At 41.4% G+C, this 19,775-nt stretch overlaps 1 protein-coding gene and 1 pseudogene across 2 annotated transcripts in view; one reads left to right on the top strand and one right to left on the bottom strand.

Moving 5' to 3' along the window:
- Window positions 1-19,775, bottom strand: part of PKD2L1 (polycystin 2 like 1, transient receptor potential cation channel) — a 55,771-nt gene that overhangs the window by 7,406 nt on the left and 28,590 nt on the right. The window contains 3 exon segments of the mRNA XM_082425422.1: window positions 774-874; window positions 878-1,027; window positions 1,551-1,678. Coding sequence (XP_082281548.1) covers window positions 774-874; window positions 878-1,027; window positions 1,551-1,678 — 379 coding nt within the window.
- Window positions 3,823-18,121, top strand: LOC309643026 (ras-related protein R-Ras2 pseudogene; annotated as a pseudogene). The gene is made up of 2 exons (XR_014268603.1): window positions 3,823-3,841; window positions 5,356-18,121. The product of XR_014268603.1 is annotated as a ras-related protein R-Ras2 pseudogene (transcript).

The raw sequence follows: 19,775 nt of genomic DNA, 5'->3' as shown, positions 1-19,775 counted from the left end.
TATTATCTACATTTTACAAATGAGAAAACTAAGACTCAGATATCTGAGATAATCCAGCTAGTTAGTGGCAGAACTGAAACTCAAATGTAAATCTCCTGATTTTCACGTTGTCTCCAAGCCTACGGATGACAAACCCAAGCCCACTTTTGACTCCAGCCTGAGTTGTCCCCATAAGGCAAGCACCCGGCCCACACAAGCCAGAAAAGACCCCTTCTGCTCTTGTAGTTTTGCACCTGTCTACTTAACCCTATGATTTTCTGCTCTGTCCACAAACTTTCCTCCCTAGACCCTTATTTCCTTCCCCCTCTTTCCTGTCCTATCCACACATCTCCCCTTTCTTCCCTAATTCCTCATCCATCCTTGGCCCCTTGCTGCCTTCCCCTATTAGTTCCAAGGGTCAAACTCTTCCAAACATGACTCGTGTGGCAGCATCAATATTTCATCCATTCTCCGTACCCCTGAGGGAATTCTGGGCAAGAAAGGATGCTTTCTCTGGCAGGACTGCCTCCAGAGTAGGGCAACTGTGACTGTGACCTGTGTGTGGAAACAAGTCCAGAGGCTATGGCTCTGTCTGCTAACATACCCTCTCTGTTCCTCAGTGACCCCAGACCAAGGTCTCCAAACAGTCACAGATGGGTCTCAGAGAGATGCCCCCCAGCTCCCCCAAGTACCCCCAAGGCTCCTTAAGACTCAATGGAAGTGGTTCCCAAACCTGGGGTGGTGTCGGGCTCAGAGGGGCAAGCCCTGCGACACTGTTGGGGGCACTCACTCACGCTGTGCCATTGAGGAGCCCAAAGGGGAGTTGCTCTTCCTTGTCTGGGGAGTAGACGTCGTAGCAGCTCAGAATGTCCTCGCGGAAGTCCTCGTGCACCACTCAGAAGTCATTGTGGACCCTCAGCTGCTGCAGCCTTGGAGCCCCCAGCAGCAGGTTCTCATAGTAGATGAAGGAGTGGGAGCCGTGGCCCAGGCTCTGGTTGTTGTACCATTTGGTCCAATACAAACTGTCCAGTAGTGGGCCCTGGGCAAACTAGACCACAAACTGGGTTGAACCTGACCCAGCCTCATCCTGACCCTTACCCTTAGAATGACCTTTTCCCACATTCCCTGACCCCTCCAGCTTGTCTCCAGTATGCTTCTGTTGGACTCTTGACCCATGAACCTTGACCCATGAACCTTGGCCATGAACCTTGAACCTTGGCCAGATCTGACCCATGAACCTTGGCCAGATCTTAGCCTGATATGGCCTTATTCTTTATTTAAAATACATTTTGAAGTTCTGCCTTACCTCTGATTCTCAATACTAGTTTAAGTACTGACTTAAATCTCTGATTATCATCCTGATTTCCAACCTATCACTACCTGAACTCTGTCTAGTCTGATGCTTTAATTCATGCCTTTAATTCATCCTTTGACCCAGCCTGATTCTGGAATGACCTGGTCTCTAGATATGGCCTTATCCACTGTCTGACATCCCTGAACCCTGGCCTGTGGCCTCAGGCTTTAGGCCATTGAGAAGAAGAGGGGAGGGATAGAAGAGATCTCATACTCACATCCCAGAAGTCCGCCATGCTGCTGATGGCCTGCAAGGAGACTCCAGTGTCTGATGGGGTATGTAAGAAGAGCTCAGACATCACTTTGGTGTAGTAATAGGCGCTGGAGTTTGTCATTCCATAGGTCACTATAAACCAACCCAAGAGGCTGTGTCTTGAACACTGTTCCCTTCTCTATTATCCAGAGGGGACAGGAAAGCCTCTGCCCTGAGGCCAAAGATGCTACCCGGATGGGACCTATCCCCTAGAGTTGGCTAAGGAGGCTGACGGTTGCACTGGGGAAACCAGGGAATACAATAGGGAAGAGTTGTGGTTATAAGCTCTCTATCTCTCCTCCCAACTCACCTCAGAAAGACTGAACTCCACTCAGTAATTATCTCTTGACATTGTCATTCTGAATATTCACTTTTCTCTTCCTGAACCAGCTTAACTTCCTAGTTCTTACTCCCCAGAGCCAAGAAATTTCTACCTTCTGCATCAGGTAGTGCTTCCTTTTATTTGTCCTCTATTAATGCCCTTGGGAAAATGCCTCCAAATTCTAGAGTATGCCAAGGCCCTGGTCAAATATCGTACAATGGAGATGTGGGATCCTGGACCTTGGAGTCAGCAACTCTGCAGTCACGGGAGTAGGAGGTAGGCATGGCACCTCTGGCCCTGGTGCATCCTGATGGGCACAGTTGTCTCCTGAGAGAGGGACTCAGAGCATCCCCAGATCAAAATAAAACCTGGCCTTTGCCCTGAAGAACTAGATCTCCCTTGACCACCCTAATATACACATCCAGTCTGAAGTAGGGCTGTCAAGGGATGCTATAAGTTTTCTGGTTAAAAGGCACAATTTGAAGAGTATAAGCCATTTACTTCATAGATTGCCCCTCAATTTAGATTTGTTTGATATTTCCTTGTGTTTAAATTCACATTATACATTTTTGGCAAGGAATATCAAAGAAGTAGACTGTGTCCTTTTCAGTGCATGATATCAGGAGGCACGAATTGTCTAACTGTATTATTACTGGTGATATTAACTTTGATCCCTTGTTAAGGCGGTATCATCCAGCTTTCTTCAATATACAATTATTATTTTTCTCTTTGTAATGAATACATATTTTGTGGGGAAATACTTGGAAACTATGCAAATATCCTGTTATTCATCAGTCTTTCACTTACTAGTTTTAGCATCCTTTGACGACTTTTGCCTAATTATTACTATTAAGGTTGTCAAGCTGTGATTTTCTCATTCCATCATTCCTTCTGCATTTATTAGTTGGCATTCTCTTCAGGAAGAGCTTTTCCTTCTTCCTCATTAATTTATTCATGTATGTATATCAGTATGAACTCATGGATTCTTGTCTTTTCTTTAAAATTTCTATAATTCTATAAAAATTTTTATAATTTGTTAATATTTTGAATTGTTACTCAGTTTTTTTAGCCAGGTCATGAAAAACAAAGAAATTGTCCTAAAATACTAAAGAACCATGAAAACTAAATGCAATATGTGCATCTAGTTTGGATTATATCCTGGACCATAATTTTTTTCTTTTGCTGTAAAGGCTATTAGTGGAATAATTGGTGAAACTGTAATAAGGTCTGTTCATTAGATGATAGTACTGGATCATCGATAATTTCCTGACTTTGATCATTTCCTTGTTTTTACAAAATACACATTAAAGTATTTAGGAATAACAGGACATTATGTCTGCAGTTTACCCTCAAACAGTTGTGTGTGTGTATGTGTGCAGAGAAAGAGGCGGGCAGAGAGAGAGAATGATAAAGGAAAAGCAAGCATGGTAAAATATTCGTATTTGGGAAATCTAGGTGAAATATATGTAAGAGCTCTTTGTATTACTCTTGTAACTTTTCAGTTCACTAATTAAACTTTAAATCAAAAAATTTAAAGTGGGATTTGTCAGCTTCTTGTGAGCAATTCCCTTTAAGAATTTTATTTTCAAATCTTGGAACATATTTTATTCCCTTTCTGGAAAGGGAATGCTTTGGTGTGGACTGAATTTCATCCACAGTCTTGGGGGAAAGAGAGGCCGGTGAGTGGTCCCAGATTAGGCACAAGCAACATCATACGTTTCCAGGAGGAAATCAGCAAAAAGAAAGCATTATTATTTCATATTTCCGCATTCCACTCTATTAATTCCAAGAAATGACTTGACTTCTCTCTAAATCAAATCTGTGATTCCCATCCTTAGTATCTGTAGGACTCAGACTCAACTCTTCTGGATCTGGAAAATGGGTTGGAAATCAAACTTCTGTCTGCTGAGGGTCCGCAGCAGTTAGAACTGATGGTCAGTGAGCTGAACTTTTCCTAAAGACATTGCTGATTAAATTGTTATACCTCTAGATGGCCACTAGGTGGTAGTCACGGCTATATCTTTTTCTCCTCTCCAATTCTCCAATTATAAGTTACCACTCAAAATCAGTATTGCTCTGAAAAGATTGTCAACCCTTTACGGAGGCATAAAATCACTGATTATTATCCAAGACAGTAAAGACTATGTATTCTGAGAAAAATGGTTTCACCTAGTCAAATGCCCACTGATACTCAGAACACCTAATATATGCCCTATGTTAAGTGCTTGACATGCTTATTTCATTTAATCCTACAACAACCCTATGTATTAGGTGCTATTATTTCCCAGTCTCAGAGGGCTGAAGTCACTTTCTCAAGGTAAACAACTAAGGGAGCCAGGATTCAAATGCAAATCTGTTTGCCTCCATAGTAAACTAATTCTGTTCTGTTTTAAGGACAGCACTATATCCAAAAGGTAGAAGTTACAGGAGGGAAAACTTAAGTTTCATAAAAGGCAGAGATTCCTAACCATTAGTGCTTCCTATTAAGAAAAGGACCACACTTCACGAACATCATTTTGCCCCTGAGAGTGTCAGCAAAGGACCATCTGCTGAGGATCACGTGGAAGGGGTTCCTGCAATGGGCAGTGGCTGGCCTTCCTGGATCCTTCCTTTAAGATCCAGTGAAGGAGTGGAATTGCTCTGTGTGTTTCAAAAGGTAACACGAGGCCAGAGAAAGGGAAGGAACAGGGAGGAATCAGAATTTGTGTCAGTATATCAAATGTCAGTATGTCAGTACTTTAACACCTTTTAGGTGTAGTGAGGGCCTCATTCCAGGAAATTTTCAGACACTGCACAATGACTGCATGAGAATGCTATGAAAGGGATTCAGAGACCAGGTGGCCATCCACTACAGAGAATCTGATTTTTTTTCTCTTAGACAGAAACTAAATTCTCCTATACACTATATCATGCCTTTTAACCTTGGCTTCAGATCAAATTCACAGTTGCTGAATAATAACGATAATCACCACTACTGACACTTATTATTCACCAGGCTTTGAATACATTGACTCCGATAATCCTGGAAAAAACCCTCATAAAGTAGGAACTATCTGTATTTTATGCAGATAACTGAAATCCGAAATGTTATTAAATAACTTGTCCAAAGATCAGATAGCAAGCAGGTAGGCTTGAATTCAAACTCAGGTCTGATTCTCTCCAAAGAGCCTGAATTTAGCCACTGCTCTACATTATACTAACATATCACTCTACTACTCAAAATCCTTCTGGTTAGGGACCTGACTCTCCTTCCAAAGGTCAATCCAAATGGTTAGGATTGTGCACGTTTATAAGGTGTCCTTATAAGAAAACTATTTGAAGAGTTCAATATCTGAGTCAGGAGGCAAATTATGAAAGCAGTTGGTAAACTCAAAAGATCAGCATCTTAAAAGAAGCTTCAGGGACTTCCCTGGTGGCGCTGTGGTTAGGAATCCGTCTGCCAATGCAGGGGACACAGGTTCGATCACTGGTCCAGGAAGATCCCACATGACGCAGAGCAAAGATCCCACATGCCACGGAGCAACTAAGCCCGTGTGCCACAACTACTGAGCCCGCATGCCACAACTACTGAAGCCTGTGCAGCTAGAGCCCGTGCTCCGCAACAAGAGAAGCCACTGCAATGAGAAGTCCGCACACCGCTCACCGCAACTAGAGAAAGCCCGCGCACAGCAAAGACCCAACGCAGCCAAAAATATAATAATAAATTAATTAAAAAACAAAAAGAAGCTTCAAATTTCTTCATTCTGGTATAAATGAATAAATGTATATAAATCTGTATGAAGAATCATACTCTGACAGATGAGTCTCAAAGAAGGAAAAAAATCACAGGCGTAAAAATGTTACCTGGGTTATTTACAATATCAAAAAACTACAAGCAACCTAAATGGCCTACAGAGAGGCAATAAATTATAAATAATTATAAATAAATTATATCACTGAGCCACTTAATGGAGTATGATACAGCCATTGAAATGGTAATAAAAGCAGAATGCAAAATTGTTTCACTGCTATCATTACATTTAAATATTTTTAAAATATTAAATATATAAAACCTTAAAGGAAAATTGGACTTTTTAATGAACAGTATAATAGGCAGATTTTATTTCTCTTCATTCCCATGGAGTTCAATTAATGCTATAATAATAGAACATAAAAATAATAAAATCATTTTAAAAATCTTTCCACCTATTTGTTTTCAAGTCACAGGATGAAATTTCCAGGTGCTGGATGCTATACTGGGCTTTGTGACTACTTCCTAAGACCCTCTCTTGGTTCATACCATGATTTTATTTGAGGTATCACACCTCTACTAATCATCTCACATATGTTGCCGGGTGCTGAATCCACAGCTGGCTCTAGGACTTGGACAGGGAGCTCAGGGCTAAGCTAATCCACAAATACCCTTCCCTTGGTACCATTATCAGTTCAGCGATGGGCATGTAATCCATTTGAGATCAAGGACTCATGAAGAGAGATTTCTGGAACATTTTGGGACCTACTGTCTCTTACTAGATACGAATAAGAAAGCCCCAGATGATCCAGACTTAGCATGAAACTGATTGTGCAGCTGACAGAACTGAATAACAGAAATAGGTGTCTTTGATGATGTCCTTAAGCCACTGGATTGATCAGCCCTGAACCCTGCCCTCCTTTGGACTTTCATTACCTAGACAAAAAATTCCATTCAGGTTTAAGCCTGTTTTCACTGGATTTTATTTTATTGTGACATATTCCTTACTTATAGGAAAACCATGACATTTTCAAAAAGATTGCATTATTTCTGAGGAAAATGGAGCTAGAAAAGCTTCTGCTACTGTCTGAACGTCTCTAGAGGGCTGTGGATGACTTTAGCACATCTGTGACAAAGTCTACATTAATTAAAATACATTATTACCCTATATAGAAGAGGGCTTGCTGACTAGGTCAACTGATGATGATATTCTAGGAACATGCCTACCATTTATTTCTCAAAGCTTTCTGAACTATATTTTTGGGTAAAGTCACGTTTCTAGAATATCATGAAATTTATACACACAAACATTCATATGTGTGTTTATAAATATCTATAATGTACATATATGCACACATATATGTATGTATAGAGATACATAAATATATATATGTATGTAAATATATATCCCTACTCCTAAAAATTGCCTTTATAGAGTAAGGATATTATACAGATTTTAAGGGAGGCAGATATAAAAAACAGTCAAAAGAAAAGTAGCTCCAATCTTTAACATTGCTTTTATCCATTATGATATTCCCTGTTTCTTACATAAAACCCAACAAAGCCAATTCTTCCCAGAGTTAGCATCTTCTTATTAACTGGTGTGCTCTTTCTTACTCACAATGAGAACTATTCAATCTATTTGCGTTTTCTTCTTTGCTTTGGTTTCCAGGAACCTCAGGCTTTGTTCTCACTTGCAGTGCATTTGTTTATCTTAAGTTATCTTCCTCCCCTATCTCTTCCCACGTCTTTTGTTAAGTCTTTTTATTACAATTCTAAAGGGTTATATTTTATTGTATCTGTGTTTTAAAAACATATATATATATATATATTTATTTGGCTGCGCCGGGTCTTAGCTGCGGCATGCGGGATCTTTTTTTCTTTTCAGTCATGGCATGCGGGATCTAGTTCCCTGACCAGGCCCTGAATTGGGAGCGCAGAGTCTTAACCACTGGGTCCCTGTATCTGTGCTTTTTAATGTAAGTGGCTCAGATTCCTTTTGGACATAGGTGGGGCATAAGTATATTGTAATTAAATAAGTGTGAGTGTAATAATTATTATTAATCATCATCATCGTGAGCTTGAATAATAACTTGATTTTATCCATTCCAATGTTTATAGTAGAGACCAAATATTCTTGTCCTCTTTTTTGAATTGCTGGAAGACCTTCCCAGCTCAGAGCAATAAGAAGTCAGCAGTTGCTTTGTGCCTCTCCTTTCCCAGGTGATTGCCATACAGGTTATCATCAAGTTACTGAGCTCCTTCCCTGTCCCTAATTACTATTTAAGGGAACATAGCCATCCTTTTCTAACAGCACTCTTTCTGAGCAGGAACGAGATGCCTTCTCTCAACTAATTGACAAAGAACCTTGAAGAGCTGGGGTGCTTCTGCCAGCAAGTGTATAATTCCTTTGTGTGTCTACACTACTCCTCTGTTGGAAACTCTGTGCCTTCAAGTGTTTGACACGCAAAAGCCAACTGCTCTTTCCTAAGCTGGCTAGCTCTGAGGAAAAGCATTGAGGATGCTTCTCTAGAAAAACGGAGGTCTCTTTCACCCCAATCCCAGCCCTGGCAGTCATTATGTGGATAGAACTTCCACTGTGATATCAGTCCTCCAACTGTTGAAGAGTTGGAAGTACCTTGGGCTTTACCAATTCTATATATTTAACCAACAGGTCCTCTAATGGCCTTTTCCTGAGCCTCTCTTATCACCTGGCTTGCTGAGAAGCTCTCTGAAATATCTTTACCTATTTATTAGGACACTGGATCCCATTTGGCTTTGGTCATGTAAATAATTTGGAGGGAAATAAGGTGTATGATTATCCCTACAGGGTGAGTCTACTATCTTGTGAAATAAAATACAATGCCCTGAAACTCACCCTTCTTAATGCCTCCCCAACAGCTTCTGATGATAGTTTCACAATAGCTTAGCTAAACACTTTAATACTCACTCCTGATGGAAAAGAACCAGATCTCATCAGCTTCCATTATGATTTACGTCAGGGAGGTTATGAGTTCCTTGATTTCTCCAGGTTCCATTAGCTGTTGCTGCTCCCATGCCAAACTATGGACACGATTTATTCTCCCCCTACCTGGCACAGACAGCTAGTTATTCCCCAGTAGCTTTCCTCTCCTTCTTGCATAATAATATAATTTTATCTAGGGGCACATGGCTGCCCAACTGAACACCACATTATCTAGCTTCCCTTGCAGCTAGGTATAGTGACCATCTGAATAAATTTTGGACAATGGAATACAAGTGGAGTGATATGTTCCCATGTACATCTCTGACTTATGTCCTTAAAAGGAAGGAAAATGCTTTCCCTTTCTATTTTCCTGCTTCCTGTTGGCTAGAGCATGGACGTAAGAACAGGAGCTGGAACATGAGACAGATGCCATATGTTGAGGATGGCAAAGCAATAAGGTAGAATGAGCCTGGGCCCCACATGACTGTGGAGCCCCACATTAGTCCAGGGCTCCTTATACCTCAGATTGTTACATGGCAGAGAAACAAGCTTCTATCTTAGTTAAGCCACTGTTATTGCAGCTAAACCAACATCCCAACTGAAGTAATTCATATGAATACATCCATATCAGAAGGGTACTTTGCAAAAGGAACTTTTCTAAGAAAATTAGGATAAGCATAGAGGGAAGAAGAGTTGAAGTCAACAAGCTGTTAGCGCAAAATTCCTATCCTAAGAAAAGCCAAGTCTAATCTCAGGCCTCTTGGTTAAAACCATTTACTGGATACACAGAACATTTTTCCTTTTCTTGGTACGATGTCGCCTATTAAGAAATTCTTTTGTTGTCAGGACTTCCCTGGTGGTCCAGTGGGTAAGACTCCGCACTCCCGATGCAGGGGGGCCGGGTTTGATCCCTGATCAGAGAATTAGATCCCGCATGCATGCCGCAACTAAGATCCTGCATGCCACAGTGAAGATCCCGCAACTAAGACCCAGTGCAGCCAAAATAAATAAATAAATAAATAAATAAATAAATAAATAAATAATAAATAAGTAAATAAATAAACAAATAAATACAAAATGAAAAAGTTTTTTAAAAAAAGAAATTCTTTTGTTGTTCTTCTTCTTGGGCAATTCCTCCCTTCACGCTCTTCTTTGCTTGCCATTCCACCCACACATTCTGATTAATGCTATTGGATCATCCAAAGTTGGATTCCAAATACCTTATGGTTCTTAAGATGGAGAGTAGGCAGAAGAAAGTTGGGACCTGGAAATGAGGGAAGGGTTAAGTCCTCAGAGTGTTCACTGAAGGATTTCACATCAGTGTATCTAAGAGAATATAGCTGAGAGAACTATATCACTCACAGCTGCCTTGGTAACTAAGCATTATCAAGCCTTTTAGGACTTAACGTTGAGAGGATTAAAGTTCTAGAGAACCTATGACTACACATGGCCCATTTTTTCGTAGGATATCAGATTCCCAGCCACAGGGTTATGAGTTGCTTTTGAAGGAATTCAATCAGGCTGAAGGTGATCATTCTGAGAAGTGGAAAACGAATCCAAGAACTGACTAGTGATCCCCCTAAAATTTCTGACAGCTCTGAGATCTTATGACAGGGGTAAGAAAGACCTATAAAAATGTGTCCATGCTGAATCAATTTTGTAACAGATCATCTCAGGGGATGAAATACTGAAATAAGATACTACATGACTGGAGATGGGACTAGGGAACAGGCCACAAGAATACACTTGTGATTAGCTGCTGGAATTTCTCTGTTCTTTTCAATTTCTTAGTGCAGATGCAAGAGCGAGCAAAAGCAATTGATTCTTATAGATTTAATATAACCTTAGCTGATGGATTGTAAACTGTTACATGGTTTCAGAACCACTTGAAACGTTTATTAAGACAGCAGTTAAACCAGGAGGTCAAAGGCCCGGAGGAAGATGGATGGTCTTCTTCAGGGCCATCCTGGAAAGAAAAATACTGCCCCCCAAATAGCATAGTTCTTGTCCAAAAACCTCAAGACATAGAATGAACTTCAGCAATATCAGGAGAGACATATAAGACATATATAGCTTTGGTCTCTAAGAAGAAGGGCACACTGTTTCAAGAGAACATGCCAACTGGGGTATAACATAAGAGACCTGCCTTAGTATGGGTTTTTTTTACTGGCTGATGAGTCAGAAGTGGTCCTACACATATTCTCCTAGAAGGTTACAGAGGAAGACTGTGCTTGCTCTTATCTGTGTTTCCTTGAAAGATTTTGCCTGAGTTCTCCCAGAGACTGATCATCTTGAAAAACGCCAAGTCCATGGAGAGTACTATAGACCTGAGGTTTAAAGACTTTGCTGCCTAGGACTTCCCTGGTGGCGCAGTGGTTAAGAATCCGCCTGCCAATGCAGGGGACACAGCTTCCATCCCTGGTCCAGGAAGATCCCACATGCCTCAGAGCAACTAAGCCCGTGCGCCACAACTACTGAGCCTACGCTCTAGAGCCCGTGAGCCACAACTACTGACCCCATGTGCCACAACCACTGAAGCCCACGAGCCTAGAGCCCATGCTCTGCAACAAGAGAAGCCACTGCAATGAGGAGCACGTGCACTGCAACAAAGAGTAGCCCCCACTCACCACAACTAGAGAAAGCCCACGTGCAGCAACGAAGACCCCACCCAGCCAAAAATAAATAAATTAAATAAATTAAAAAAAAAATAAAGACTTTGCTGCCTATATCTAACTACACCAAAGAGATACTTAATACTAAAACTGAGGAAGCATTAAGAGAAGAACCCTTGATGTTAAAGGGTGCCATGGCTAGAGTCCTTGAAAATGTGGACCCAGGAAACTTGGGAAACCAGGCAAGACATACCTAAACCACATATATAGGGGTTACCCCAATTATGATGCCACCATTTCACACACTGTCCTTATAAAAGATTACAGAAAGGTGACTAAGGTAGTAGAATTGGTAATGAGTGATTTCACTGCAGAGAAGCCATGGATTTCACCTGTAATTTTGCAATCCAAGCTGCATGCATCAATGATTCCGTGAAGATTGTAGGATAATCAATACCATGACCAAACCATATGTTCATCCAATGCCAAGAATTGATTCTCTCTGGAGTTACAGGGTCTGTTAAGGGTAGCCCATCATTGATTGGCTCATGTGATATTGCAAAATAAAAGCAGTCCAGGAAAAATGTATGAAGACAGCTTCAGACACGCACATAAATGCATCACCTCCTTTACTACAGGGCATGCGCACTCAGTACACAAAAGGAGGCTCTCAAATTGCTCTATAGAAAGGGAAGACATATTTAAGTAATTAACATATGGATTGATTTTTAAATCATTTAAATAGAGACCATGTCATTATCACTTTGAAAGGTGTGAACTCCTTGAAACACATTATCAAACTTTTCCTATGTAAGTTGGTACAACTGAGGCAGGAGATAGATGGGCTCCAGGCTAGACATTTACAACTGGCCTCCTGTTCACACTTCCTGGGGTAAGAAGAAGATGGGCTCCAGGCCAGACATTCATCACTAGCTCCCTGTTTACATTTCCTGAAGCAAGAGACAAATGGGCTCCAGGACTACATACTTATGACTGGACTCCTGTCTATATTTCGAGATCTGCACCTCATAAAAACCAGCAACAGAAATAGGGTAAATAACCGGACATTGGACATTTTTATGGCAGGGACAGAGTGGAACTACACCCTGTTAAAAGATCAATAGGTCATATATTTCCCATCCTTGGGGCAAGGGAAACATTGCACATGTGCAGAAAGGCTCCTTGGGGGTCAAAAAGGAGGGGGCACCACCCCGTAATACGTGATGCTAAGGCCATCCCATAGGCCTCTGGCTGTAATCCATCTTGGAAGAAAGTTGTGCACGCATGCTGGGGAGGCTCCTAAGGCAGGTCAGGTGTGGAAAAAGCAACCAGATAATTGGCCAAAGGTAAACAAAGACCCAGAAGAACTGACCTATATAAATGACTTAACCGCCTCTTTACTGCACTCCTCCTCATTAGGGAGGATGTCCCCCCCTTTCTCTCCAGGTGTGCATCTCTGCCTTGCTTCTATCTTAACTAAACAAACTGTTTCTCTGTGTGCTCTCCCACTTGTTGTTGTGCTATGTCTCTAATAATAAACTTTGTACCTGTTTTTACAGTTTTGCCTCTGTGAGAAATGCATTTTTCACTGGGGGCAAGAGCCAGGGGGTGTGGTGGCTAGGTTTCCTAGTTTTCATCCAGGCTACCCAGGTTCAATTCCTGGGCAGGGAATTAAAATCTCGCTTCACACCACCACTCATTGCTGCCTCGCCAAGATCACAACCACTATGGAAAACAGTATGGAGGTTCCTCAGAAAACTAAAAATAGAATTGTCATATGATACAGCAGTCCCACTCCTGGGCATATATCCAGACAAAACTCTAATCCAAAAAGATACACGCACCCCTATGTTCATAGCAGCATTATTCACAATAGCCAAGACATGGAAGCAACCTCAACATTCACCAACAGATGAATGGATAAAGATGTGGTATATATATACAATAGAATATTACTCAGCTATAAAAAAGAATGAAATAATGCCATTTGCAGCAATATGGATGGACCTAGAGATTATTGCTAAGTGAAGTAAGTCAGAAAGAGAAAGACAAATACCATATGATATCACTTATATGTGGAATCTAAAATATGACACAAATGAACCTATCTAGGAAACAGAAACAGACTCACAGACATAGAGAACAGACTGGTGGTTGCCAAGGGGGAGAAGGTTTGGGAAGGATGGAGTGGGAGATTGGGGTTAGCAGATGTAAGCTATTATATATGGAATGGATAAACAACAAGGTCCTACTGTATAGCACAGACAACTATATTCAGTATCCTATGATAAACCATAATGAAAAAGAATTTTAAAAAAGAATGTATATATATATATATATATATATATATATATATATATATATGCATAACTGAAATACTTTGCTGTATAGCAGAAATTAACACAACATTGTAAATCAACTTCAGTTAAAAAACAAAACAAAACACACCTTCCCTGGGGCTCAAGAACCAAAAGTGAACAATGTTTCCCTGGAGTTCCCATCAGAGAGAGCCTTTCAAAGAAATCTCAAGAAGCTGTGTCAGGGACAGGAGGACAGGGAAAAGGCTACGGACAGTGGACCAGAGAAAAAAGTCAAAAGGAAAGAAGAGTCAAATACTGTGGGCAGAGGTAGGTGAGAAGAAAGCAAAGTGGACCAGAGCTGGGGAAAGAGATGAGAGAGAAAAAAAGAGATGCTGGGAGAGTCAGGCCAGGATACAGAAGTACCCAGCAAGAAGCACTGCCCCTGATTCCTGCCTTCACTGCAAGCTGGCAGTTCCTGGAAGATATTTTGAAGTGTGTTAGTTTCTACGAAGTACATCAAGAGATCCTCCTACACTGAGATTATTGCCATCAGCCATCAACACCTTGGGAAAGCCTCCTACACTTCCCACCTTCGGTGGACATTTCATCTCTGTTTACACAGACCGCCTTCTAGTGTAAACCAACCAAAGCCTCTTATCTAAAATTTATGTATATTTACATGTGCCTAGAAAATGGCTGAAATGATATACATCAAGCTATTAATAGTGGTTAATAACAGTGGCCCTATTGGACTTTTTAAAACAAGGACTATGCATTAGTTAAAATTACATTTTCCTCTCATACTTGCCCTTCCAGACTCAGCAAAGCTCTTGCATTTCCATAGTCTGAGGTCTTAGCTGGCTCTTGCTGCCTCCTTTGACTCCTGCCTCCTCCAGGCTGAAAGCCAGAGTTGTTAAAACAAACAAGCAAGCAAACGGCAATGACTTTAGGCTTCCCTGGCATTGACTCTGGGCCTCCTCGGATGTGAATGGTTGCCTGCCTCTGGGACCTGCAACAGTTCCCAGGTCTCTCTGACCATTTTGCCCCTCACATCTTGCCATGGTCCAGAGCACTCCTTCACCATTACATTCATCACACCACATGTCACTGTTGGTTTACATGTCCACCTCCTTTGCTCCTTGAAGGCAGAGGATGAGTCTCTCTATTTCAAACCCTTTAACAGTTGGCCTAGGGCCTGACACATAGTAGGACTTCATAAATGTTTGAACGTATGAATGTATGAATACCCAAGCTCTCATTTTCTCACCTGTCCTTTTCCTTCATGCTGTGAAATAATCTGCTCACCTTTGAGAACCACTGCCCTATGCCTCATTTCTGTGACTAGCACCTCCACCCAGACCTGAGAATCTGCCTGAACTTAAAACCCTAGACTTCCTGCTGCCACCACTCCATAGTGTAAAGAGATCATTATCAATATTATTATAATCCCTTACCTGTGTACCACATTGCATAGTTTTCAAAGAGCTTTTCCATGCAATATCTTGCTATAGCCGGTCAGCCATGGCCTGATTGTTCCACCTTACCCATGAGCGGTTTCCTATGAATCATGAAGTTCAGAGTTTATATGATTAGCTCAGGATCATTCAGCTGGCGAGAGGCAGAGTCAGCACTCAGACTCGTGCCTTATGAGTATGTGCTACGTGTCCTTTCTCTGGCCACTTACACTGGTGGTGGCCCAGATTTCATCAGCTAGTGCTGCCTGCACTTCTGTGCTTGACTGAAGCATGGTGCGAAAGAACCCAGAGGGTTAGTGGCAAAGGAAGAGAGTTGTAAAAATGGAATAAATAAATAAATTTGAATTTTAAAAATCTGAGTTTAGTGATGTCTGACTTCCTCTATTCATGCTATTGCTACTTTTGTTCCTTTATGGTTTTTGTTTTGCTTCTTGAGGGTTCTTCTTAAAAACCCTTTCCCTGATCCTAAGATCTAGCACTTAAATGTACTACTGTACTTCTAGTGACCAATGACAGTCCCACATGGGGGAAACTAAATGACAAGTTGTCACTCAGCATTGGACAACAGGATATGTCCAGGCCCACCGGTCTTGTAATAGTGATCCATGCCCTGGAAATTCTGGGACACCAGGGAATTCTGCTATAGCAAATATAGGTCAAAGCCTGCTGGTAGGGCCTAAATCCCTATCGTTTAAGTTGAACTGACTCAGATCACCTCACCCTAGTACTAGAAGGACTTCGTAATTCTCTGGGTCTGGATAGGCCAAGGGTAACTGAGTGTGCTGAGGCATGAAATCATCATCCCATGGCCATTCTTAATCCTTGGCAACCCCTTCTAGAGGGCTAATCTTTCTGAAGCATTATCCTGGTGTTTTCAAACAGACCTTGGGCTTCCGGTGGGTTAAACTTTACATTTCAATATTTTCCAAATTTATGGAAATGATGTGGAATGACAACTGATATTTATTGAAAGCCCACTATATGCCAGGCACTGTAATAATAAGTACCTTATTTGTTTTCCATCAGTCTCACAAAGGCAGACATTATCCTCATTTGAAATACAAGGATAACACAACATTGCAAATTAACTATACCCCAATAAAATTTTTTTTAAAAAGGGGGACTTCCCTGGCGGCCCAGTGGTTAAGACTCCATGCTTCCACTGCAGGGGTCACGGGTTCGATCCCTGGTCAGGGAACTAAGATCCCACAAGCCGTGCAAAAAACAAAGAAAAGAAAAGAAATACAAGGAAATCAAGGCCTCCAGAGATTTAAGTATCTTGACCTACATCTTGTCAAAGGCACGTGTCTAGTAACTGGTTGTACCATCATTTGAAGCAAGTCACCTTATTCCAGGTCCCATGCTCTCTCCGTCACCACTGTGCCTTCACTAATGTTATGATATTATGTGACCAATTATCTTCTGCCATCATTACAGCCACATGGGGGTTAGGGGCTCACCCACAGACATTTCCTGAACATCCAACATCTTTCTGTTCCTTTCTTTGTTAATTCTAGGTATGCTCAGTCAAGAAAGACATATTCTATGATGGTTTCTCAAAAAATTAAAAATAGGACTACCATATGATCCAGTAATTCTACTCCTAGGTATTTATTCAAAGGAAATGAAATCACTATTTCAAAAAGATATCTGCTGAGAGGGCCATTTGCAGCGGGCGCTGGAGGCTGCGTTCGGCAGGCACTGCGAAGACGTGCGCAGGAGTGAGGCCCCCGACCGCTGCAGCCCCTCGCCGCTGCGGTCACCTCGCTTCTCCGCGTCTCGGTCGGGACCCGGTCAGCCCGGGCGCCGCGCTGCCGCCCGGACCGGCCCTCCAGCAGCTCCCGGCCCCCGGGAGCCCCGCCCGGCCGCTCGCCCGCAGCACGCCGGCCGCACAGGTCCCCGGAGCCGGGCCGAGGGCGGGCGGCATCCCCATGGCCTCCGCCGGGTGGCGGGACGGCTCCGGCCAAAAGAAGTACCGGCTCGTGGTGGTCGGCGGGGGCGGCGGGGGCGGCGTGGGCAAGTCGGCGCTCACCAACCAGTTCATCCAGTCTTATTTTGTAACGGATTATGATCCAACCGTCGAGGATTCCTACCCAAAGCAGTGTGTGATGGGTGACCGGGCAGCCCGGCTAGATATTCTGGATAAAGCGGGACAAGAGGAGTTTGGAGCTATGAAAGAACAGTATGTGAGAACTGGCGAGGGTTTCCTGTTGGTCTTTTCAGTCACAGATAGAGGCAGTTTTGAAGAACTCTATAAGTTTCAAAGACAGATTCTCAGAGTAAAGGATCGTGATGAGTTTCCAATGATTTTAGCTGATAATAAAGCAGATCTGGATCATCAGGGACAGGTAATGCAGGAAGAAGGACAGCAGTTAGCACCGTAGCTTAAGGTAACATACATGGAGGCGTCAGCAAAGATTAGGATGAATATAGATAAAACTTTCCATGAACTTGTCCAGGTTATAAGGAAATTTCAAGAGCAGGAATGTCCTCCTTCACCAGAACCAACGAAAGAAAAAGATAAGAAAGGCTGCCACTGTGTCATTTTCTAAGAATCCCTTGAATTTTAGCTACCAATTTCCAGGAAAAGCCCTCATCTTCTCCCTCTCTCCTTACAGTTTACATCACGTTGGTACCTTTCTAGCCTTAGATAAATGATCACCGTGGTAACCTTAGACCAAGAAGCTGGCTAATCCTTTCCATGAAGCTAATCCAATGGTCATTCAAGACAGATTTAAAGGAAACACTAAGGCTGCTTCAAGGATTATCTGATTCCTTTAAAATGGATATCTATATACACAGACACATTCTTTTTTTAAGGACTTACTTTTAATAGGGATGAACCAGTTTTGGAACCTAAGCTGTTTGCCAAGCTGAAGTCAGATTGTGAAATAACTTTTAACTTCTGGAATCATATTGCCTACTGTTACTCTAAATAGAAACATAGGGAGTTTTTTTTAAATGTGAATTTTTGCCTATCTCTAAAAATTTTGATGTCAACTTTAGTTAACCTTAAATACACTGAATTGAATCCACAAAAGTGAGACATCTCCGACCTTTACTGATGCTTTAGCCTTTGTTTTCCAGTGGCCAAAATACCAAAATGCCTATTGTATTTATAGGTTAAAAACTGCGTGTTGGGCTTCCCTGGTGGCGCAGTGGTTGAGAATCTGCCTGCTAATGCAGGGGACACGGGTTCGAGCCCTGGTCTGGGAGGATCCCACATGCCGCGGAGCAGCTAGGCCCGTGAGCCACAACTACTGAGCCTGCGCGTCTGGAGCCCGTGCTCCGCAACGAGAGAGGCCGCGATAATGAGAGGCCCGCGCACCGTGATGAAGAGTGGCCCCCACTTGCCGCAACTGAAGAAAGCCCTCGCACAGAAACGAAGACCCAACACAGCCATAAATAAATAAATAAATAAATAAATAAATAATTAAAAAAAAAAAAAAAAAAAAAAAAAAAAACTGCGTGTAAAGCCTTTAATATTATTCCTAAAGATAATATTCTATGTGGCAAATATTTGGACTCATTCTGGACTTAGTCATTTTAGTGTTCTTGGTTTTTTAATTTAACCCTTTTCACAGCCATGTTGAGAGTAAAAATAAATAATTCCTGTCTGTCTTCCTTTTCAAGTATTTCTGGATATGGGTTTCAAAAAAACTAAAACTGTTTTTGTTTGTAATATAAAATATGGAATTGATCTTTCCAGGGTCAGAGATGATTAATGTTTTGCTATATACTTTTAATTTTTATTTATTTAATTTGCTATATACTTTTATACATTATTTTCTTATCAAACCAGTTAACAAGTATTTTTATATGTTTGTAAGCAAATATGCTTTCACAGCATACCTTGTGTATGTGTAAAGATAAGTATTTAATTCTCACTGTGCACTTTTAGCTGACAAAGGAAAAAAAGTCAAAACTACAGAAACTGTGGTAGAGCCTTACATGCTGTTCTGGTCCTGGTTGTACCCACCTTTGGCCAGTCACATAGCTACTCAAGAAACCTTCCCAATAGAGTACAATGGGATGAGAGTCTGAAATCACTTCCTATATCCCCTACTAGATATTGACTGTTATATAAAGTAGTAAGTGGTAAAACTTTTAATTGACAATTAGTATAACTGTGGATAACGTCTGATTTTGTTTTTAATTCTGTGGATTGTGTTTAAACAATTCAAAAGTATGTTCCTGATTTTGAGATACTAAGTGGTATTGCACAGTTGTCACTTTATTGAATGTGTACAACAGTTCCATGAAGTTTTTAAAGCATACCCTTGAATAGCTTCAGGTGCTAGAATTAAAATTGATCTGTTATCACACACACAAAAAAAGATATCTGCACCCCTAAGTTTATTGCAGTATTATTTACAATAGCCAAGACATGGAAACCACCTGAGTGTCCACTGATGGATGAGGGGATAAGGAGAAGGTGATGTGTGTATATGTGTGTGTGTGTGTGTGTGTGTGTGTGTGTGGAGAAAGAGAGAGAGATATTGTATGATCTCACTTATCTGTGGAATCTTAAAAAACAAAGAAAACCAAACAAACACCAAAAAACAAAAAACAAAAACAAAACAAGAACAAAAAACCCCCCTGAACTGATAGATACAGAGAACAGATTGGTGGTTACCAGATGCAGGAGATGGGCAAAATGGGTGAAGGTGGTCAAAACATAAAAATTTCCAGTTATAAGATCAATAAATCCTGGGGTACAGGACTGGTGACTATAGTTACTGTATACTGTATACTGTATACTGTAATATACAGTTACTGTAATACT

This window comes from Balaenoptera physalus, assembly GCF_965194825.1.
Source record: "Balaenoptera physalus genome assembly, chromosome: 14".
Lineage (NCBI taxonomy): Eukaryota > Metazoa > Chordata > Mammalia > Artiodactyla > Balaenopteridae > Balaenoptera > Balaenoptera physalus.
Note: the sequence above shows the minus strand (reverse complement) of the source record. Positions and strands in the feature narration are given on the sequence as shown.